The sequence below is a fragment of the Chlorocebus sabaeus genome, chromosome 16 (assembly GCF_047675955.1).
Source record: "Chlorocebus sabaeus isolate Y175 chromosome 16, mChlSab1.0.hap1, whole genome shotgun sequence".
Classification (NCBI taxonomy): Eukaryota; Metazoa; Chordata; class Mammalia; order Primates; family Cercopithecidae; genus Chlorocebus; species Chlorocebus sabaeus.
In genome coordinates this window covers 27,305,506-27,327,204 of record NC_132919.1, presented here as the reverse complement: position 1 = coordinate 27,327,204, position 21,699 = coordinate 27,305,506, and the positions used below count along the sequence as shown (strand labels likewise).

General features: G+C 56.2%; 1 protein-coding gene across 7 annotated transcripts in view; it reads left to right on the top strand.

The window, feature by feature from the left end:
- The window catches only part of MYO18A (myosin XVIIIA), a 105,511-nt gene that overhangs the window by 77,948 nt on the left and 5,864 nt on the right, over nucleotides 1-21,699 (top strand). For 5 of the 7 annotated variants that reach the window (XM_073004789.1, XM_073004787.1, XM_073004788.1 and 2 more), the window contains 20 exons: nucleotides 1,750-1,878; nucleotides 2,542-2,685; nucleotides 3,068-3,157; nucleotides 3,289-3,408; nucleotides 3,612-3,723; nucleotides 4,157-4,284; nucleotides 4,594-4,748; nucleotides 6,445-6,568; nucleotides 6,654-6,854; nucleotides 7,398-7,508; nucleotides 8,062-8,166; nucleotides 8,486-8,632; nucleotides 9,034-9,147; nucleotides 10,512-10,628; nucleotides 10,823-10,906; nucleotides 11,343-11,480; nucleotides 13,999-14,184; nucleotides 14,544-14,683; nucleotides 15,476-15,520; nucleotides 18,676-18,798. In XM_073004789.1, coding sequence (XP_072860890.1) covers nucleotides 1,750-1,878; nucleotides 2,542-2,685; nucleotides 3,068-3,157; nucleotides 3,289-3,408; nucleotides 3,612-3,723; nucleotides 4,157-4,284; nucleotides 4,594-4,748; nucleotides 6,445-6,568; nucleotides 6,654-6,854; nucleotides 7,398-7,508; nucleotides 8,062-8,166; nucleotides 8,486-8,632; nucleotides 9,034-9,147; nucleotides 10,512-10,628; nucleotides 10,823-10,906; nucleotides 11,343-11,480; nucleotides 13,999-14,184; nucleotides 14,544-14,683; nucleotides 15,476-15,520; nucleotides 18,676-18,798 — 2,513 coding nt within the window. The remainder of the gene's footprint in view (nucleotides 1-1,749; nucleotides 1,879-2,541; nucleotides 2,686-3,067; nucleotides 3,158-3,288; nucleotides 3,409-3,611; nucleotides 3,724-4,156; nucleotides 4,285-4,593; nucleotides 4,749-6,444; nucleotides 6,569-6,653; nucleotides 6,855-7,397; nucleotides 7,509-8,061; nucleotides 8,167-8,485; nucleotides 8,633-9,033; nucleotides 9,148-10,511; nucleotides 10,629-10,822; nucleotides 10,907-11,342; nucleotides 11,481-13,998; nucleotides 14,185-14,543; nucleotides 14,684-15,475; nucleotides 15,521-18,675; nucleotides 18,799-21,699) is intronic. The other 2 variants (XM_073004790.1, XM_073004791.1) reach the window with 2 other exon arrangements.

Sequence of the window (21,699 nt, the reverse complement as noted above, 5' to 3'; positions counted from 1 at the left end):
AACCCCATCTCTACTGAAATACAAAAAAATTTTCTGGGCGTGGTGACGGGCACCTGTAGTCCCAGCTACTTGGAAGGCTGAGGCATGAGAATCACTCAAGTTCAGGAGGTGGAGGTTTCAGTAAGCAGAGATTGCACCACTGCACTCCAGCCTGGGTGACAGAGCAAGACTCTGTCCCCAAAAAAAGAGAGAAAGAAATTGAGCAGCCGGGCACGGCAGCTTATGTCTGTAATCTCAGCACTTTGGGAGGCTGAGGCAGGAGGATCACTTGATGCCAGGAGTTCAAGACCAGCCTGGGCAACATAGGGAGACCCCATCTCTACAAAAAAAAATACAAAAATTAGCTGGGAATGGTGATGCACACCTGTAGTGCCAGCTACTGGGGAGGCTGAGGTGGGAGGATAACTTAAGCCTGGGAGGTAGAGGCTGCAGTGAGCCATGATCACGGCACTTTACTCCAGTGGCGTGAAGTGGTGACAGAGCAAGACCGTTCAAAATAAATTTAAAGAAAAGAAATTGAGGCTCGGGTAGAACTTAGGACCGATGGGAGACCCCATGTTCGATGGTGGGATTTAGGGAAGTGTCACAAAGGACTGAGCTGGCTTTTTCCAAGGCCAGCCTCAGGGGACCAGGTTTCTGTGGAGTCGCCAGAGGCAGAGCTTTCTCAGCAGAAAGTTTAGGCCCTCTCTTTGCATCTTTGCTGAAGGGGGCCTCGGGATACTGTGCCTGTTGGCTCTCAGTGCATTTACGTAACCTGTTTCCCATCACGTTCACATCTTCTCTTTGCCCCACAAAAAGGAATTTTCTGTGTTCTGTGCCAGATGGAGGTAGGCCTATACCTAGGTGTCTCCGCCCACTCTCATGGATACAGAGTGATTTTTTTCACCCAACCCTTCCCGTTTCACACACACTCCTCTTTGTGGCGTGTGGCAAATTTTACCAAGCCCTATCTTAGGGCAGCACAGAGCGTTAAGCAAAGGCCGGGTGTGGGGGCACCCAGCTGGTTCTGCACATGCCTGCCCTCCAGCCCCCAAACCTGTATGACAGGTCCCTCAGCTGGGCCAACCCCCGCCCACCTCACTGGCTTCTTCATGAGAAGGTGAAACCTGGGTGTGTGTTGGGGGGTGGCACATGAAAGAGGAGGCCATCTGAAATGAAACTAGCAGGGAGGGGGAGGAGAAGGCAGGAGCTTCCCACCACCCCCTTCCCATTCTCCCTGCTTTTCCTCTGCACGCTTCTCCCCAGCACTGCTTCTCACACAGACATCCTCCGGCATCCACTCCCCCTGATCCCAGCAGTCGGGAGTCAGAGGGGGCTGGAGCCCGGGTTGGGCCCTGCAGTGGGCTGTGGGCACAGGGGGCATTGACAGTGTTGCTGGCAGTCCTGGGTGAGGAAGCCCTCACAGATGTGGCAGGACGCCCCCTCCCTGTTTGACCAGTGACTGCTCCATTTCCTTCCTTGCCCCAGATATCTTCCCTTTACTTTCCCTCTCCTTTCATCTTTCTTTGAAGTTAAATTTCACACCTTACTCCTCCCCTGCCAAAACCTCCCCAGCCCCTTCTCCCTCAGCCTTCCCAGGGCCTCTTCCTGCTCCTCCCCTCCTCTCTTGGACAATTGGATTTTGAGGCTCTTCCCAAGCGAAGGGCTGTACTCCCTGGCCTGCTTGTTTCTCCAGTTCCTCACCTTCCCTCCCTTTCCTCTGCTGGGCTGGCCCAGTCTCCTGCCTTCACCTGGCCTGCTTTTTCACAGGTGTTCTTCCGGGCGGGTACCTTGGCACGGCTGGAGGAGCAGCGGGACGAACAAACCAGCAGGAACCTAACCCTTTTCCAAGCAGCCTGCCGGGGCTACCTGGCCCGCCAGCACTTCAAGAAGAGAAAGGTGCTGCTCTAGGGACATCCCCTCCCCCCACAACCTAGATGGGCACGGCCAAGTTCCTGGAGTGGGGGCTATGAGGGGGAGAAGAGGCAGGAACCTCCCAGGCCACCATGTCCTGGGCCAGGGTGGGGAACGCGCAGCTCCCTGGTGCCAGCAAGTGTGCTGGTGTGCCCAGCAACGGGGCCTGGTTGGAGGGCTTTGTTGAAGGGTAGGGGAATCAGGGCCCAGGCAAAGGTGGGCTCTGGATCATAGGCTGCTCCATGAAGATTAAGGAGCTGTGTCAGCGACTCCTTTTCTTATTAGCAAGTCCATAAAACAGCCAGCACTGCCGCCTCTTGTGTTTCAGCAAGATTAGGTTTTATAGCACAGCTAGGCCAGGGTGCTGGAAATAATCAGGCAGCAAATAAAGCAGATGAAATTATTCCTAATGGCAGCGGAGCGGCTAGTGCCCAGCACAGTGCTCCCAGGGCTGGGTTCTGTGCTGCCCACCCTCTGAGGGACGGAGGGAGCCTGGGGCAAGGGGGAGCATGGGAAATATCTGACTCCGGGTCAGGAGGCCAGAGGAGCAGCCCCGGGGGCCTGTGCTGATGGTGGGGAGGATCCTGGGCCGAGCTTGGCCAAGGTGACTGAGAACCGCACTGTGCGCCACCCCCACCCCACCTGCAGATCCAGGACCTGGCCATTCGCTGTGTTCAGAAGAACATCAAGAAGAACAAAGGGGTGAAGGACTGGCCTTGGTGGAAGCTCTTTACCACAGTGAGGCCCCTCATTGAAGTACAGCTGTCAGAGGAGCAGATCCGGAACAAAGACGTATGTGACAGCCTGGGAGGGCCAAGTCTCTGGGTGAGGGGAAGCCTTGCCGGTTTAGCTTGAACTTCCAAGCGCTTCTTCATTTAGTCCAGAGAGCTCACATCCTTGAAATGTGCTCATCAAACAGAAGATGTCCCTCTGGGGTGCTGGCTGAGCCCCTGGGCAGCCTCTTAACGATAAAATCTTGGGCATCTCTAGCTTATTGGGAAGGGTCTAGGGACAGGATTCCCAGGAGGCAGTGGCTCTGCTATTGGGGACATGCTTCCTCCCATGGTGTCCTGGCCCAAGCTTCATCAACTTCGTTCACTACAGGGGTGCAGACCCAGGGCCCCAACCCCTCGCAGTGCCTTTGGCTCACTTTGCCCTCTTTGGTCCACCCTAGGAGGAGATCCAGCAGCTGCGGAGCAAGCTCGAGAAGGTGGAGAAGGAGCGGAACGAGCTGCGGCTCAACAGTGACCGGCTGGAGAGCCGGGTGAGTGACTCCTGGCACCACACCAACTGGGCATGGCTGCAGGGAGACCCAGCCCCTGCAGGTCCCCCAGGTGTTCTGGTTGAGTGAGGCAGGCACTTCAATTGGTGGTGACTCCCTACCCCCAACCCCAGATCTCGGAGCTGACATCGGAGCTGACAGATGAGCGTAACACAGGAGAGTCTGCCTCCCAGCTGCTGGACGCGGAGACAGCAGAGAGGCTCCGGGCTGAGAAGGAGATGAAGGAATTGCAGGTGAGGGCAGGGCCTGGGTGAGAACAGCAGGCTGGTGACTGCCACACCATAGTGCCCACTGGCTCCCCCCAAAAACAGTTGGCGTCTTCACCCCTAGCCCAGCATCCCTGTCTGCCCTGGGTAAGCATGTGAGCATGGTCTGTGTGGTTCGGGGAGTGGGTATGAGGGGACAGAAGCATACCCTGAAACCCCGTCTTCTGCAGACCCAGTATGATGCACTGAAGAAGCAGATGGAGGTTATGGAAATGGAAGTGATGGAGGCCCGTCTCATCCGGGCAGCGGAGATCAACGGGGAAGTGGATGATGATGATGCAGGTGGGCCTGAGGCCCAAGGAGCTCGGCAGTGGCCTGCGATGCGAGCCCTGATGCCCACCCCTGGGTAGTCATGTCCCTTGTCCAGGCCTGTCTCCCCTCCATGAGCTAAAGTGAAAGAAACAGATGAGAAGGCAGAGGTGCCAATAAATGCAGGGGATTGTTAGGTAGAGCTGTGACAACCACGACCATGACAAAGACGGCCGTGGTCCCAGCAGTCCCTGGGGGAGGCACAGCACATGTAGTCACATCTCTCGCTCTGGTCTTCTCCTGGCTAGTGGCTTCTTCTGCCTTGGGAGGAAGCCGTCATTACAGAGAGCTTTCTGAGCCCTGGCTGACTCCACCTGCTGCTCCCCCTGCCCCATCCTCCTTCCCCTCTGCCCCTTCTGGGAACTCTCAGCACCTCCATCCTCCCTTGTCTGCCTCAACCCCACAGGTGGCGAGTGGCGGCTGAAGTACGAGCGGGCTGTGCGGGAGGTGGACTTCACCAAGAAGCGGCTCCAGCAGGAGTTTGAGGACAAGCTGGAGGTGGAGCAGCAGAACAAGAGGCAGCTGGAGCGGCGGGTGAGGCTGGGGAGGAGCCGAGGCCTGTGCTTGAGAGGGCCAGGAGGGGAACTGGTGCCTTGTGTCAGTCCAGTGAAGGCTGGGGGCAGGCAGGCCTGGCCTGGGACAGATCAGGGAGGCTGACATGTTAGCTTCTCGGTGCAGGGGCAATCAGGAGCAGGCTATCATTAGAGCTTCTTCAGTTCCCTGGGAGACCCGACTTCCTCCCACATCCCTGGGTCTTCCCCTCACTTACCCACCTCCCTCTCCTCACCTTCTCCACCAATGCTTCCGGGCCTCTCTGTATATGCACCCCGTCTCGGCCCCTAGCTCGGGGACCTGCAGGCAGACAGTGAGGAGAGTCAACGGGCTCTGCAGCAGCTCAAGAAGAAGTGCCAGCGGCTGACAGCTGAGCTGCAGGACACCAAGCTGCACCTGGAGGGCCAGCAGGTCCGCAACCATGAGCTGGAGAAGAAGCAGAGGAGGTAGGTGGGCCCCCTGCCCTGGGCCCAGAGAACCATCTGGAGCAGCCACAGACAGGACTGCCTCCTTGCCCTCCAGGGAGGAAAGAAGGAAGGACCTGAATTTGTCCAGGGCCCTTGCCTACCTGGTCACTCATCTTGGATTGTGAAGAGGCCCCCTCTTGACCTCCAGGGTGGACTCGAGCTGTGTCCCCACTGAAGGCCTGCCCAGGCCTCTGCTTTCAGAGGTGCTCCCCGCATCACGTGCCTGTCACCCTGTGCCAGGCCCCATCAGGAAGGGCATCAACCAGGGCCCGTGCAGGAACCGCTATGTCCCTGCCCCCGGCCCCCAGCTCTGCCTCTCCCTCACTTGCCTCAGCTACACAAACACTCTCTCCTGACTAATGTCGTTAAACTACCGTGCCACTTCCATCTCATTATGGTAATGATACAAAGGAGGGGGGTGGCCCTCACAGGAGAAAATCCAATCTAAATTAATTTCCCGGGCTGAGAATGAGGATGGGACGCCTTCATTAGCAGTACTGAGGAACCCACACACCCTGGGAACAGCAGGGCGCCCTGGGGAGCAAGAACAGCACCCATTTCTCCTCTGCAGGGGAAGGGCTTCTCAGCAGAGGCACCGGTTGCCTTTGTGAAGGGGTATCCCCACACCCACGACCCTGGGAGTGAGGATGGCAGAGCCTTTCCAGTGACTCTGGGTTACCCCTGGCCTCCTGGACCCACCACCATCTCCCCAATTGGGGAAATAGGAAGGTTTTCTATTCCTCCCACCTGACACCATGACCACCACTTCCCTCGTTCTCATCTCTGCCCCCACCCTACCCCTTTACCCAAAGGCTGGCACCCTTAGCTCAACCCCCCCTTCTGAGCACCCAATGACAATACCAGGTCGGCCTAGTTACCGTGCTGCTGTGCTCCCCGCTGGGCAACTTATTAGGTTTCAGCTGCCCGGAGTTTTCTTACTTTTTTTTGATGTGGGGTTGGGGTAAGGGGAGCGTTCAACTTCCACAGGAACCTGATTAGCTATTCAGGGAAGGTGGTAAGAGGAATTTGAGCAATTTGCTGCATATTTAGCGGGAAATGGAAGACTGGGAAGTGGAGGAGTGAAGAATGAGGCCCCCTGTGTGCCCATTGAGGCATGTGGCCAGCTGGGCACAGTGGGAATGCCAGCTCTGAACCCAGTATGGGGTGTCCTGGTGGTGTCCTGCCAGCACTGCTGGGGTGCATGGTCCTGGCCAAAGGCTGGTGCCCAGAGGCAGGGACAAGGAGCCAGTTGTTGCCCTTACAGTTGCTGAACTGAACTGTGGAAAGTGAGTTAGTAGAAGCAGGGTGCTCATCTCTACCCTTTTCCCACCCCACCCTCACCTGGGTCCCTCATTCTTTGATGTGATGAAATAGAAAATGTAGAGACTTAACTCCTGAGGGGCCTGTTAAGCAGGCTAGGGGTCCCTCTTAGGCCTACTTGGTGAAAGGGCTCGCCTGAGTGCTCCCTATCCCAGACCCAGTTGCTCAATAGGGCCTCAGTGGCCTGACCTGCCACCTCTAAATGTCACCTCTACCTTGCCACTGGCCCCACGTTAGGGCTGCATGGGTCTCCCCACCCCTGCTTGGGTCCTGTCCATATCACCACCTCCTGACAGTCTCTGTGTGGGGGACCCCGGCTCTTCCCATCTGATAGAGCCGCCACGCTGCCTTGCAGGTTTGACAGTGAACTCTCGCAGGCGCATGAGGAGGCCCAGCGGGAGAAGCTGCAGCGGGAGAAGCTGCAGCGGGAGAAGGACATGCTCCTTGCTGAGGCTTTCAGCCTGAAGCAGCAACTAGAGGTGGGTAGGGCCACCCACCGTCTGTGCCCTGTCCCCCTCACAACCTGGGGTCAGCCCTGTACCAGCCTCATCTCTTTTGCTCCAGGAAAAAGACATGGATATTGCAGGGTTCACCCAGAAGGTTGTGTCTCTAGAGGCAGAGCTCCAGGACATTTCTTCCCAAGAGTCCAAGGATGAGGCTTCTCTGGCCAAGGTCAAGAAACAGCTCCGGGACCTGGAGGCCAAAGTCAAGGATCAGGAAGAAGAGCTGGATGAGCAGGCAGGGACCATCCAGATGCTGGAACAGGTACAGGAGAGCTTGGCCAAGGGAGGGGTGCCACCATCCCCACAGCCAGCCTCAGGCATGGGCCAGAGGATCCTGCCTCCATTCATTCATGTGTTCACTCACTCACCTACTCATAAAATGTGGAGTGAACACCTGATCTGTGCCAGCCACAGTATAAAGATGCAGTCATGGAACTTTCCACAAAAACAAATCTGATGGAGCTCTAGTAGGGAAGGGCTCAGGATGCATGGCAGCTGAGGGCCACAGGCCCAACCAGCCTGCCACCAAGCCACCAAGTCAATTCAGGCAGCTAGAGCCTGCAGGCAGACGGAGAAGCTGCAGGACTGTCCCCACCCCAGCTACCTCTCTCTGGGCCTATGCCAGACCACTAGTAAGGGAGTTCAGCTGCTCTGGAGAAGCTGCTGCCACGAGAGCAAGGTGCCAGCAAAGGGAACTGGCTGGTGGACATTCTCAGCCCATGAGCCTAGGGAGAGCCACACACAGGTGGGAAGGGGGTGGGCATTGCTGGGGAGGGAACCCAGACCCTACTCCAACCACCTCCAGGCCAAGCTGCGTCTGGAGATGGAGATGGAGCGAATGAGACAGACCCATTCTAAGGAGATGGAGAGTCGGGATGAGGAGGTGGAGGAGGCCCGGCAGTCATGTCAGAAGAAGGTAAGGTATCTGAGTACTCACCTGTCTAGCGTAAACACCTTTTCCCATTGCCACTTTAAAGTAAGGGGCTTTCTGCCTCCCTACCTCAGCCACATTGTCTTCCATTGTCATTCTGGGCCAGGAAGCGCCTCTCGGGATCCTGGCATTGGCAGGGATGTATTGGCTTAGAGTCTGTAGAGAAACTTGAGCCCCTGAGGAACTAACGCTCCCTGCTTTCTGTGCCAGGGGCAGCCCCCTGTGCCCCAGCTGTACTGCGCTGTACTGGTGCTGTCTGCAGTCAGCCAGCCTGGCCGGATAGGTCTCCACTGTGTGGCGAGGTGTCCTATTCTGTCTTGGCTAGCCCCACTGCATGTGGCCTGCCATCCCTCCTCGCCCTCCCAGGCTGCTTTGAAACCCTGGAAACCTGAAATTTAGGTTCTGACCCCTCCGCCAATATCACTGTGCTCAGGCCTGCCCCACTGTTTTCCCGGAGTGGGGAACCCAGAACCAAAGGGGCCTGCTTGGCACCAGGTACTAAAGGGATGGACGGGTCTCTGTCCCCACGGTATTCCAGTTAAAACAGATGGAGGTTCAGCTGGAGGAAGAGTATGAGGACAAGCAGAAGGTGCTGCGAGAGAAGCGGGAGCTGGAGGGCAAGCTCGCCACCCTCAGCGACCAGGTCAGGGGACGCTCCACCTGCCAAGTCTGGCCAGCTACCTGCCCATGCAGCCTGAGGAGTGGGGATCCTAGGGATGGGGAGCCGGGAACAGAGCTGTCAGGGGTATGGGGGTGCTGCAAAGAGCCCATCATCATCCCTCGATGGAGGCATCACCATACATTGGCACACCCAGCCCTTTACCACTGGTTGGCATGATCCTGGCTCTTCCAGGATCCTTATGGGGACACTGATAATGAGGACGTGGGGAGGAGTGGGCTTGGGTAAGATAGGAGGAGGCCCTGTGTGGAGCCCAGAACCCCAACTGCTGGTGCCCACCCAGGTGAACCGGCGGGACTTTGAGTCAGAGAAGCGGCTGCGGAAGGACCTGAAGCGCACCAAGGCCCTGCTGGCGGATGCCCAGCTCATGCTGGACCACCTGAAGAACAGCGCTCCCAGCAAGCGAGAGATTGCCCAGCTCAAGAACCAGGTATCCCCAGAGAGCACATGGCTGATCCAGGCGCAACAGAGCTTACCTTTTCCATTCTCTTTCTCTCTCTCTCACTCCTCTCAGTGGCTCGTGAGTCCTTGGGAAGGAAAGTGACAGGATAGAGGGGAAAGCCACATGTAGCAACTAGACTCCCCAGGCCCTGCGTGTGCCTTACTGTCTCACCGCCCAGCCCAGGGTGGTGTGGATGGGGCCTGGTGCCCACCAGCCCTGTCACGGGAGGAGATGCCCACGCATGCACCACCACACAGCCATGGCCCTGGGGTCTGAAGTGAATGGAGGAGGAGAAGGAGGGCATCTGGGCTCACTCTTCCCTGTACAGCCCTCCTGCCCCCAGGGAATGACTGACATCTTTCTCTGGGGCGGGGGTGGTCTCTGTCCAGCTGGAGGAGTCAGAGTTCACCTGTGCGGCAGCCGTGAAAGCACGGAAAGCAATGGAGGTAGAGATTGAAGACCTGCACCTGCAGATTGATGACATCGCCAAAGCCAAGACAGTGGTGAGGGGCCAGGGTGCCCGGGGCAGAGCTCGGGGGGCTGAGGCAGAATAGAGCTGCCTCTGTGGCTCCCTTCACCCCAGACAGGTTCTTCCACGTCAGGACTTGTGACGGGTCCTTTCATGCCAGGACTTGCTGCAGGAAGAGCAGGCCCCCCTGCTCTGCGTCTCCCCACCCTGAGCAGAGGCCTCGGGGAGGAGCAGGCAGAAGAGGGAGCCAGCAAGGGCCCATCTCCCTGTTTAACCACCTGCCTGCGGGAGCTTGGCCGCAGGCCCCAACACCATAAATAAAGGCATCTAATGTGACTGAGGGACGTAAACAGGTGCCTAGAGATTAGCAGAAGCACCGATAAGAGGACAGGATGGCTTGGCTTCCCTCCCCTTCCCCCTGCCCAGCCCACTGACAAGCCCAAGCGGCAGCTAATTAGAGCTCTTATTTAATGCCTCCTTTTTAATTCCCCACCTCTCCCACAGCCCATCCATCGGCAGAGAATTCATTACTGGGATGTGGCCACCAATACCTCCTTGGGCAGGGAACGGGGCAGGGGAGGAGGCTGGGCTGGGCTAGTGGCTTCATGGCCCCTGAGCTAGTCACCTAGCTGCTGAGAGATGCCAACCTCTCGGGCTTGATTTATCCCCATGACATTTGTGCTCCTCAGCAGTTTTCAGGTGAGTAATTCAAATTCCTTAATTGTGTTAAAAAAGGTTGTTATAAAATTACCATTTTATTTAAATCTGAGTTAATAAATTTCTTGGCAGAGGCTTCCCCAGCTCCCCACAGCCCAGTAACAAGATGGATGGGGCAGAGAAGGAGCCAACACAGTCATTTTGGTTTGGAATTACAGGCTAATAGATTCATTCATTTCCTGAAGCTGCTGTTGGATCTCTCTTCCCCTCCCCCAAGGAGGGGACTGGCTGTGGGGGCTGGATGCCCAGGGAGTGGGCAGTCCCAGGGGAAATGAGAATCTAAGCCAGGAGACCTTCGCAGACTTGAGGGGTCCTTCCCTGGGGCCTGAAGGGGGCAGAGTACACGCAGGCAGGGCCTGGACTGATAGTGCCAGGATGATGGGTCATTTGTTCTGGGCAGACCTTTTCTGCCTTCTCATTAGCCTCAAAGGAGCTGCCAGGAAGCAGCTGTCATTCAGCTCAGAGGCCTGGGGTCTGCCTGTACTGCACACAGCCCTTTCCCTCATCTCCCTGGTCCGGAGCAGGACAGGCAGCTCCCTGAGCATCACTGGTCCTGGGACCCACCCCAGCGGGCAGACTCAGCCCATTATCATCTCTACAATGCCCCCACCATTGGAGGCAGCTGGAGCCCACAGGCACACTGGGCCTAAGGCCCTCTGATCTGTCTTTGCCTCTGTCCAGCTGGAGGAGCAGCTGAGCCGCCTTCAGCGTGAGAAGAATGAAATCCAGAACCGGCTAGAGGAGGATCAAGAAGACATGAACGAATTGATGAAAAAGCACAAGGCTGCCGTGGCTCAGGTACCCCTGCCAGGAGTGCCCCTCACACTCTGCACCGCCATCATCCTTCTGGTCCTCCTCATGGGTCCCCCATACAACCGCTTGTTTTGGGAGGTGATGGAGTGAGAACTTCGGTCCTCTGGTGTTCCAGCTGGGCTGGGCTGGCTGAATGTTTATGGGGGATCCTGCTTCTGATGCTCTCACCCCTTTCCCAGGCTTCCCGGGACCTGGCTCAGATAAATGATCTCCAAGCTCAGCTAGAAGAGGCCAACAAAGAGAAGCAGGAGCTGCAGGAGAAGGTGAGGACCAGGGGCTCCCTCGGGAGAGAGAGTGCGCCAGGATCACTACGTGTGGGAGGAACCCCCAAGTTCACAGTTTAGAAGGCGCTTTTCTCTGCCATCAGTAATCCACAGAGCAACATAAACTAGGAGCAAGGGCTAGGCTTGGAGCCATGTTACCATAGCAGACATTTGGGCTTCCCCTGCCTCATTTCCCATCTCTATTCCCTCTCCAGTCCTTAGCTTTCTCCTTTCTCTCTGAAGGGCAAGATCTGTGCCAAGCGCTAGGGCAGATGGGGGAGGCCTCTGGCCCAGGGCTCCATTCTCTTTCCTCCCAGGTGCATCCCTCTCTACCCCTCCCACCTTCTGGTCACCGTGGTGATATTGCCTGCCCCAGACGTATCCTCCTCACTTTCTGGGCTCAGTTCTTTCTTCTCTTCTTGCCCTCCACCTCTAGCTACAAGCCCTCCAGAGCCAGGTGGAGTTCCTGGAGCAGTCCATGGTGGACAAGTCCCTGGTGAGCAGGCAGGAAGCTAAGATACGGGAGCTGGAGACACGCCTGGAGTTTGAAAGGACACAAGTGAAACGGCTGGAGGTGGGTTCCCGCTTCTCCCGGGCCGCACCAAACAGGGCAGAGCTGCGCCAGCACTGGAGCCGCGCATGCTCAGCAGGGCTGGGCAGGCCCCCGGACACTCCTCAGAGGCCTGTGCCTCGTTGCCAGGCCAGCTGACGGGCAGGTGCTTCTCTCCCGCCCCGCCTGGCCTGCTCTCTGGGTACCGTGGAGCCCGCCTGCTTTACATTCTGTTTCCGTGCTTGCTTTCTGCCAAGGGACCAGAGCAGCTTAGCTCTTCGTCTTCATATTTTCCTCCACCACGAGCTCCCCCCGCCTGTTCCCCTCAACCGGTTCTCTGGCAGGGTCATAAATATGCAGCGGATGGTGCCACTTCTGTGCAGGCTGGAGTCTGTTCTCTCATCTGCCCTCTCTCTCCTCCTCTCCCCTTCCCTGCTTCATTCCCTTTCTTCCTCACTTCTTCTGCCCTCCTGTCTCTGCTTTCTCTCTCTCTCTCTTCCTTTTTCTTGATTATGACCCTATTCTTTCTTCTCCCTTCTTTTTTCTTTTTTTTTTTTATTTGAGACGGAGTCTCACTCTGTTGCCAGGCTGGAGTGCAGTGGTGCGATTTTGGCTCACTGCAACCTCCATCTCCCAAGTTCAAGCGATTCCCCTGCCTCAGCCTCCCGAGTAACTGGGACCACAGGCACATGCATTTTTAAAGTTGTATTTTAGTAGAGACAGGGTTTCACCATGTTGGCCAGGATGGTCTTTAACTCCTGACCTCATGATGTGCCCACCTCGGCCTCCCAAAGTGCTGGGATTACAGGCGTGAGATATTTTTTCCTCTCCCCAATTTTACTTCTCTTTCTTACCCTCTTCCCATCCCATTCTCCTCTCCCTTTATTATAAAGTTCATTCTCTCTTCTTCTTCTTTTTTTTTTTTTTTTTTTGAGATAGGGTCTTGCTCTGTTGCCCAGGCTGTAGTGCAGTGACACGATCATGGCTCACTGTAGCCTTGACCTCCTGGGCTCAAGCAATCCTCCCATCCTCCTGCCTCAGCCTCCTGTGTAGCTGGGACCACAGGCATGTGCCACCATGCCTGGCTAATTTCTATACTTTTTGCAGAGACAGGGTTTTGCCTTGTTGCCCAGACTAGTCTCGAACTTCTGGGCTCAAGTAATCCGCCTGCCTCAGCCTCCCAAAGTGTTGGCATTGCAGGCATGAGCCACCACGCTGGACCAATCCTTTTTCCTTTGGTCTCCCAAAGCCAGTATGGGCCAGCCCCTTCCATCTCTGGCAGAGCAGATAGCAAGAGAGAGGCAGAAAGGATTATCTCCTGGGTTTACACTCCTCTCGCCTTATTTTTAAGTTCTCTTTGAGTTTATAAGCCTTTGTCTCCGCACCGTCAGTTCTGTCTGGGCCCTGTGTTGATAAGTGTGGTTGGTGAGGGGCAGCCCTGTCACCTCCTCCATCAACTCGCAGTCCATGGAGCAGGCACTTAGGTAGGGATAGAAACAGGTGGGCGTCTAGAGGGCATTAATAACCTGGACACAGGAAGAGAGCACAACTGACCCTCCCAAGGCAGGGTCACAGTTCTCAGGAGAGCTGGAGAGAGTTAGGGGAAACTTAAGAAGGTATTTTCTGCCCACCCCAACCCCAGGCTGGCTGATAATATTTTGATCCCCGTTTTACATATAGGAAGGGTTATGTAGGTTGCCTAAGATCACAAAGCTATCAAGGGACAGAAGAGGCCATTAGTCTGGTGGACACAGGACAGGCCCACAGGACTTGTCTCCTTTTCTCTTGGGCCTAGTCCCTTCCCGCACCTCTATCCCTCAGGTTCCCTTCTGCTCGGAGAGTTTTGTGGTTTAGACTCATAGGATGTTAAACACGAATGGCCCAATCCTGCAGCCTGGCTCTGTTATTTTAGGGATATAGAGGCTGGAGGCCCAGTCAGAGGTAGAACCAGAATCACAAGCAGATGCGGGGTTCTTCCTTCACATTCAGCCCCTCTCTCCAGGTCATTTTTTGCTCAGCATCCCACTGCCTGGCAGGAGATTCATTAGGCTTAGAGAGATGCTCTCTGCTTGGAATCTGATGATTGTTTAGTCTCTCCTAATCCAGAACTCCAGCAAAGCCATTTACCTCTGAGCACAGGATCTAGCTTTTGGGGCTTCTGGGTTCAGAGTCCCTGCGGGAAGCCTGCTGACCTGAGAGGCCTCTACATGCAATGTCAATACCGACAGGCCCACCAAGCTGCACCCAGAACACTCCTTCAGTCTTGGTGTAGTAATAATGATAATAGCACCTTTCATCTTTCAAAGTGCATTCATATTCATTACCTTATTCATCCTCAGAAGACCCCTGGGGGGTAGGTGTTATTCTCACCCCATTTTACAGAAAAGCAAGGGAAGCCTCGGGATTGCTTGCCCAGGTAGCCAATGAATGGTGGAGCCAGAGCTTGACCCCAGGCCTCCTGACCCAGAGCTCTGCCACACCCTCCCTCTGCCTGACTGATGGGCCTACGTGCTGTGTCTTTCTTCCCCAACTGCCTGTCCAGAGCCTGGCTAGCCGGCTCAAGGAAAACATGGAGAAGCTTACTGAGGAGCGGGATCAGCGCACTGCAGCCGAGAACCGGGAGAAGGAACAGAACAAGCGGCTACAGAGGCAGCTCCGGGACACCAAGGAGGAGATGGGCGAGCTTGCCAGGAAGGAGGCCGAGGCCAGCCGCAAGAAGCACGAACTGGTAATGCCCTCCTGTCCCCCACAGGGTCCACATGGCAGCCCCCTGACAAGCTGTTGAGTGTGCGCCTCACTCTGGCCTGGTTGGGGATAGGGTGCAAAGAAACTGCACATGAGTCAGAGAATGAGAGGGAGGAGGAGCATACCAGGAGGGCAGACCAGGGAGCCAATGGCACTGGAGGCTTCCTCAGGTGAGGCTTGGCCCCCACAGCCCAGCAGCAGCAGAGCGGAAAAGGCTCTGGAAGCCTGTGTCAGCCCTTGGGTAGCACCCCTATGACCGGGAAGGACTTGAAGCAGGCTTTTTCTGGTCATCTGGGGAAGAAGTTAGCCCTCCTGCAAACTGGGCTGCCCGCTTCCTCCTAGGAGATGGATCTAGAAAGCCTGGAGGCTGCTAACCAGAGCCTGCAGGCTGACCTAAAGCTGGCATTCAAGCGCATCGGGGACCTGCAGGCCGCCATCGAGGATGAGATGGAGAGTGATGAGAATGAGGACCTCATCAACAGGTGAGAGGTGGCCTCTGGGGCATCTGCAGCCAGCACGGGGGCCCTCTTGACTGCCTCTGGAACCAGGCCACCAGGTAGAACAGTTGCATCCTCTGCTTCCCCATGAGTGAGCCACCAACCCACCCTCCCTTTACTGCCAGACCCCAGCACAGCCTGTCCTGCAGAGGCAGAGGGTGAGACAGGTGCACCCTGATTGAGGCCCCCCAGCCAGTCTCCCCTCCCCAGGACCAGGCCCTCCAGCTCTGCCTGCTCAAGATGAATTATTCCCCTGTTTAGCTGCATTTCCGATGGTGCCTGCTCCACTCTGGGGAGGGCAGAGATTTAAAGGCTGTGGTGCCTTGTTACTATGCCAGAGATTTTCTCATAAAACCCACCCAGGGAATGGTCTGGAGAGAAAGAGATTTGTAGTCTTAGGCGGAGGAGACAGTCACGAAGAAGGAAGGCCGGCAGTGTGGGGTGGCGCCAGGCCATGGAGAAGCTCCCAAGGCTGCCCTAGGCAGACCCTAGACCTGCCTGCTTCCCACCTCAGGGCTGGGGCCCATCCTGCAGGCAGGTCTGGGGCAGCGCAGGGAGCCTGCTGCTTTGGGGCAAGGGAGAGGTGCCAAAGGCAGCCCAGATCAGGTTTTGAGGACAGTGCTATCACGCAACCCCCCCTACCGGGTCTCAGCCAGCCAGAGCTGGCTCTTGCTGAGGGAAGAGAGGTCCTTGGCTAAGGGGTCCACCTTGGGGTTGCCCATTGATTTCGTCTGTTTCCTCTGGACCCCTTGCCCACCATCTTCCTTCTATTTCCAGTTTGCAGGACATGGTGACAAAGTATCAGAAAAGAAAGAATAAACTGTGAGGACTGGAGCGCATGTGCTCTCTGCCTGTCCTCGCGGGTGTCTAACCACCCCTAACACTGGCTCCCACCCCAGGGCCGCTGCACGCAGCATGTGGATACAGCCTCCCCACACTCCTGCCTCACTGTTCTCTAATGCTAATACACTGACTCTATCCTCAGGGGAGGCAGGGAGCAGGCAATGAGGTGTGCTCCCCAGAAGGCTGGGGCTGGCCCGTGCACCCTTGGTGGGCAGGATTGGGGGCTCCTGCAGAAAGGAAAGTGCAGCCTATTCGAGAAGTTTACCTTCCTGAGCTCCAGCACTTTCCTCCCTTAAAAACCAAGTGTGGCCACCTCCCTAGCCTGTTTCTCTGGGAGAAAAGTCTGTTTGGGCTGGATCTGTCCACATCCTTGGGCTCCTTGGGAGCCTGAGCTGCCTGAAAGAAGCAGGCATGTTTCATCTTTAAAGGTCCACCACCTTCTCTTGGCAGACAAGGGTAGAAGGTGAGGGGCATCTCCCAGTTTCTTGTTTGGAGAAAGCATTCAGGCAGCTAATCATGGGCTGCTCGCCATGGCGGGGGAAGGGAACACAGCCAGATGTGTTTACTTTACTCCCTGCGGCACCGTGGGCAGAGGGAGGCCCCGGCGGGCGGGCGCTTGTGCTGATGCTGTCTGTCAGGTGGCGGGAAGCCCAGGAAATCCAGCCCTCTCTTTTCCCGCTATCTGGGTGGGAGCTGGACAGCAGATGCAGATGTGCAGGCCTTCAGGCAGAGCGGGGCTGATCCTCCGTCAAGTTCGACAGGGTTGTTTTTCGGAGGTCGTTTTTTTAGCATGGCATTGGATTTCTTCCCCCACTCTCTCTTGCCTGGTGGGCCCCCTCCGCTGGCCAGGATGGGCTGGTGGCAGCGCACAGGACTCCGTGAGAGCTAATGATAAATGTAATAGTGTGTAACAGTGATAGAGGGCCGCTGGAGCCTGGTTGTCACACACAATTAATATCCCCCGCCATTCTGTCTCCGTTTGTTTGTTCCCCCGTGATTCGGCTCCCAGTTAACTAATAGCACATGAGCCCGGACATAAATTGCATTTGACGCAAAGTTTAATTCCGACCATTTAAAATTTCAACTGCCCCCTGAGCCTGCCTGCCCCTGGAGTTTGTTTACGGGCCTTATTATTTAAGGAAAAGACCATCTTCTAGATGCTTGCAACTAAAGGGAAGGCAAGGGCAGGCAGGCCAGCTTTGCAGCCCATCCATTGCTCTGAATGTGAGGAGGAAAATTCGTATTCTGAGCCCACAACTGTCTATCCCCTGTGTGTTTCAACCCTGCCATCTTTGGGTGGTAAGAGCTTCAAGGGCTGATAAAATGTGCATTTAAGATCATATTCTAAACCACTGCGAGGCACGCATACACACAGGTACACTGCACACGCACACACATGCACACGCCGGTGCGCGCTCACGTAGACGCATGGGGACGTGCGGCTTTAACCAGGTTCCGGCTGATGGCAGAGAGGTGGTGTGGCTCCTTCCTCAGCAGCTCTGGGCCCCAGCTCCAAGTTATTGAGCCCAGCACACTAAGGCAGGCAGAAAAATAATGTTTCGATTTACTTAGAGATACAGTTGTTATTGCTATAACCTTAATGAAAGCAGTAAACAGCACAGTATTAAGGGAGATTTACACAGAAACGCTTTTAACATGTAGACATAGATTTTGCGATGCATACAGCACCTCCTTTCTAAAGGCAATCAATATGGTTATGAACGGTGGTGATAAATTATAGGCTCTGAAGCTAGAGAGGGAGGTTTTTTGCACGGGTGTATAAATCAGGTGGTATTGGCGTTCCATGGGGCCCATGCACCACAGTAAATCTGCCAGGCACGGACAGGCACAGGGCTTGCATTAGCAGTTTCGAGGCTGACTGCTAAACTCCTGTTTACCCGGGGCATCAGCCGGCCTCGTCTTTGTTATAATTCTGTATTTGATGGAGGCCCATAAAATATGCCTCTTTATTCCCCTCTCCGTGAGTTGGACTCTCTCACGGTCCCCAGAACAGTCTGCTGGTTTCATATGTGTGTGTGTGTGTGCACATGCCTGTGTGGCTATTTATTTAAGAATATAATTCAGGAATGGAGCCATTCCTGTTGACACAGAGGAAAGGAAATTTATATCAAGGAAAAAGCCTAGCCTATACATAGCAGGGCAACTTGGTGAGCAGACATTCTGCAGAATTTTAGAAGCAATCTTAACTCAGAAGCTATCTCCAAGCCCAGCTGCTTCATGAAGGGAGGGCCATGACTCCAGCCTCAGAATTGGACTCCTCTGGGCTTTCTTGCAAGTGCTAAGGTCAGCTCTGCCAGATGAAGCTCTTGTGAGCCAGGGCTGGGGGCTACCTGAGGACGGAAGAGGAGACCTTGAGTGACAGGGCTCTGGTCTGGGACTTTCTGAGCCCAACTGGGTCTCCAGAGACAAGTTAGATACTGAAACTGTTGCTAGTCCGTCTGGAAATGCCGATGCCCCCCACCCCTTTTCCTTTGTTTCTTAAAAGCCAGAGAAGCCACAGGATGGATCTGCGATATGGCCTGTGCCTCCTTAACCTAGAGCCCAGGTTGGTGCTGCCATCCGCTAAGGAGACCTCCAGGTTCAAGCTAACTCCAAATCCCACGAAGCCCTTCTCTTCTCCTGCTCTGTGGCTGGCAGCCCAGTTCTTGTAACAAAGGCATGGAAATTGACAGCAGCTATGGCCACAATCTGAAGAATGGCAGAAAAGAAACAGCAGAGTAGGCCTCAAGGAATCACTGAAGGACCCAGGGCTCCTCTTTTTAGCTCAGAGCCATTTAGCTGAAATTGATGAGTGGATGGTCTTTAAGTCATTCTCCTTGGATTGGTCAGCTGAACAGTGGCCTGTCACAGATAACTGGCTTGGGAGCTGCCTCCATGCTCCTCAGGGTCTTCTTGGTGGTTGTCACACAGTGTGGCTGCTGAGTGGGGACAGGCTCCTTGTGAATGGTGTGCTCTGTCTAACCTCTCTCGTTCTCCCCCGACTCACTGACGTGCATGCTGCCCACATCCCCCCTGCCCAAGACACCCCCCGCACCCCCCTCTGCTCCCCTCGTGGGCAGCAGGTGCCCATCCCTTGCCTGGCCTTGCTACCTTTCTGCTCCTCATCCCTACAGTGAGGGAGACTCGGATGTGGACTCGGAGCTGGAGGACCGGGTCGACGGGGTCAAGTCCTGGTTGTCAAAAAACAAGGGACCTTCCAAGGCAGCTTCTGATGATGGCAGCTTAAAGAGTTCCAGGTGAGCATATGGCCTTGAGCTGGGAGGAAAACCCATCTCATGCCACAAGGAATGGACAAGTAGTGCCTGGATCTCATGAGGGCAGGCCTGCGTCTCTTGCCTGGCATTTGTGACTGCAGCCCGGGCATGCTCCTGGCATGTGCGTGGGCACAGGAAGAGGCTTAGTTTCTTCTTAGCCAGGGCTGTGTTGCCCTTATTTTTCCCAGGTAATGTTTTCCCATTAGGCTCCAAGGTTTGGTTTGGTGTAGGTTAAATGTCACCTTTGCTTGTTCATTTAACAAATGTTGATCAAGCTTCCTGATAGTTCAGACCCTTGGAATCAAGACCGGGATGGGGTACAGGAGACTCTTGATCCCACAGCCCTGGCCAGCTCTGGATCTCTGACATCTTACCATGGATAACAGCAGAAGAGGCACCAGTTCCACTGATTCTTGTACCAGTTCCAGCTACAGGCACATTTCTGTCTTTTTCTGCCTATTCTCTCCTTCCTCTAATCTCTTCACTGCCCCCACTTCTTTCCTCCTAATACCCATCCACTGGGGGAATGTGCTCCCCTGTTTTCTAGCCAGTCATAGTCCTCTGATCATACAGACAGCTACCCCTGGAATCCAGAGCTTCCCCTTCCCCATCTCTTTCCTACTGGCCAGTGTGGCAGCAGGGAGAAAGAACAGCCCTCACCCCCACCCCCAACCACCCCCATAAAGCCATATCCCTGCTCCCCCCACAACATAGAATCCCGACCCCCAACTCAAGCCCATCCTGATCCTCCAGGACACACCCTTCCCCATCCTCTCCCAGAGACAGCAGGTAGACTGGGTTGAAAAAGTAACGTCTCTCCCTCCCTTCTCCAGCTCCCCCAAGGCCCCTTCCCCAAGCCTGGCCCCTCACCAGAAGCACCCAGTAGCTCCCCCTAATTGGTTTAATTTATTCGGCCAAACAACGTTTTGTTATTGCAGATAATGCCGGCTTCCCCGCCCCACTGCCGTGGTTCACCACGGAGTGGCACGAGGCTCCAGGTAGTTGACAATGAAATAAATTGAACTAAACGTTTAGAGGGGGAAAAGTGATGAAATAGAACAATAGTCTAATTTACATGACATTCTCCATGAAGCTATTTTCACTGACGCAAATTATTTTGCTTCATTTCCTCCGACGCTCTCACCACCACTTTGCCAGGGCTGCTGCCGTTTTCTCCTCCTTTTGCCTCCCTCCCCCTGTGTCTTTATTCTCTGGGTTTAATGCTTGTTCCTCTCTCTCTCTCAACCTCCCTGTCTCCCTGCTGCCCTCATCCACGGCTGGTTCTCGCACCCTCTCTCGGAACGGCCCTCAACAGCCTCTCTAAGGAGGCCTCAGGGTTGGAGGAGAGGCCATCCTCGGTGGTGAGCTCCCTGAGCTATCGGAAGCGGCTCACCTTGAAGGACTCCATTGGGGGCACCGGGGATGCGGATTCGCTCTTCACCTCCCTCAGCGAGCGGGCGGCCTCCCCAGAGAGGCCCCCTAGGAAGGCCCGTGTGGGCCCCAGGGAGGAGCCAGGCCTGGGCAGGAAGTCCGAGGAGCCGGAGGAGTGTGGCTCTGTCCTCTCAGGGACTGGAGGGCGCGCTGGCCGGGGGCTGGAGAAGCGGTGGGGTTCCGACTTCAGCCGGGCCTCCACCGTCTCTGCACCCGTCAGCCGGGCCTCCTCGGCCACGCGGCGGGGCTCTGGCGAGGACAGGGCTGGCTCTTCCCTGAGTTTCTCGCTGTCGGGCTCGCCTGGTTCCCGCCGCAGCACCTCCCGGCTCGACAGCCTGACCAGGACGCTCAGCCCTTCCCTGAGCCGGGCCTCTGGCCTAGGCCGGGAGAGCCCTGATTCCCGCCTGTCCCTGGGCCGGAGCTGCCTAGAGGAATGGGACGACGGAGCCAGTGTGGCCCTGAGCGAGGCCTGCTCGCAGTACAGCCACCCGTCACTGGCACGCAGTCTGTCGGTGCCACCCCGGCCACGCAGCTCTGTCTCGGCCATGGATGAGCCTCCCAGCTCCAGCGTCCGCTCCGTCAGCCGTCACTCCTACCTGGACCCAGACCTGGAGGCTGCCATCAACGAGGTCTTGAGCTACAAGCCTGCGCCATTCCAGCGGAGCAGCCTGGAGCCCGACTCCGAGGAGGATGACAGGAAGAGCATCCAAAGTGCCCGGAGCGCCCAACTGGACCCCCCGGAGCGAGCTGCCAGCATCCGCCGCTCCGCCTCTGCTGCTGATGTGTCCCGGTCCCGCAGCGGCCGGAAGAGCCGGAGCCGGCGAAGGAGCAGAAGGAGCAGCTCCAGCTCCAGCTCCGAAGCTTCCTCGGAGCACAAGAGGCGGAAGAAGGGGCGCTCTCGGAAGAGCAAGAAATCTAAGTCGAGAAGAAAGAGAACAGAGACGGAGTCTGAGTCCTCCTCGTCGTCATCTAGCGGCTCGACCGTCTCCAGCCACAGCCGCTCCAGTGTGAAGAAGGGCCCAGCTGCAGAAAGTGAAGAGACTGGGCAGACGCACCAGCTGTCGAGGAAGGAGGAAAAGAAGCGCAAGAAGGAGGTGGACAGCCTGATGATGCGGTACCTGTACCGGCCCGAGAGCGACTAGCGCAGTAGGTGGCACCTGGCCTGGGTTCAGCATGGCATGTCCCACCCGGTGTGAACTAACGTGCTCCCTGTCCCACAGGCCGCCACCTTAGGGCCCACGCGCATTCCTCTCGGGCATGCCTGGCCTCGGAGAGCCTCCTGGCTGCCTTGATGCAGGGGCCAGCCAAGCTGGTCAGTCATCCTGAGCCCTGAGCCCCGTCAGCCGAACTCGCTGCTGATGTCATAGCTCCCACTTACAAGACCCTGAACCAGGGACTGTCCTTAATACCTTCCACACTTTAGTCACTCATCCCTCACAGTAACTCCATAAC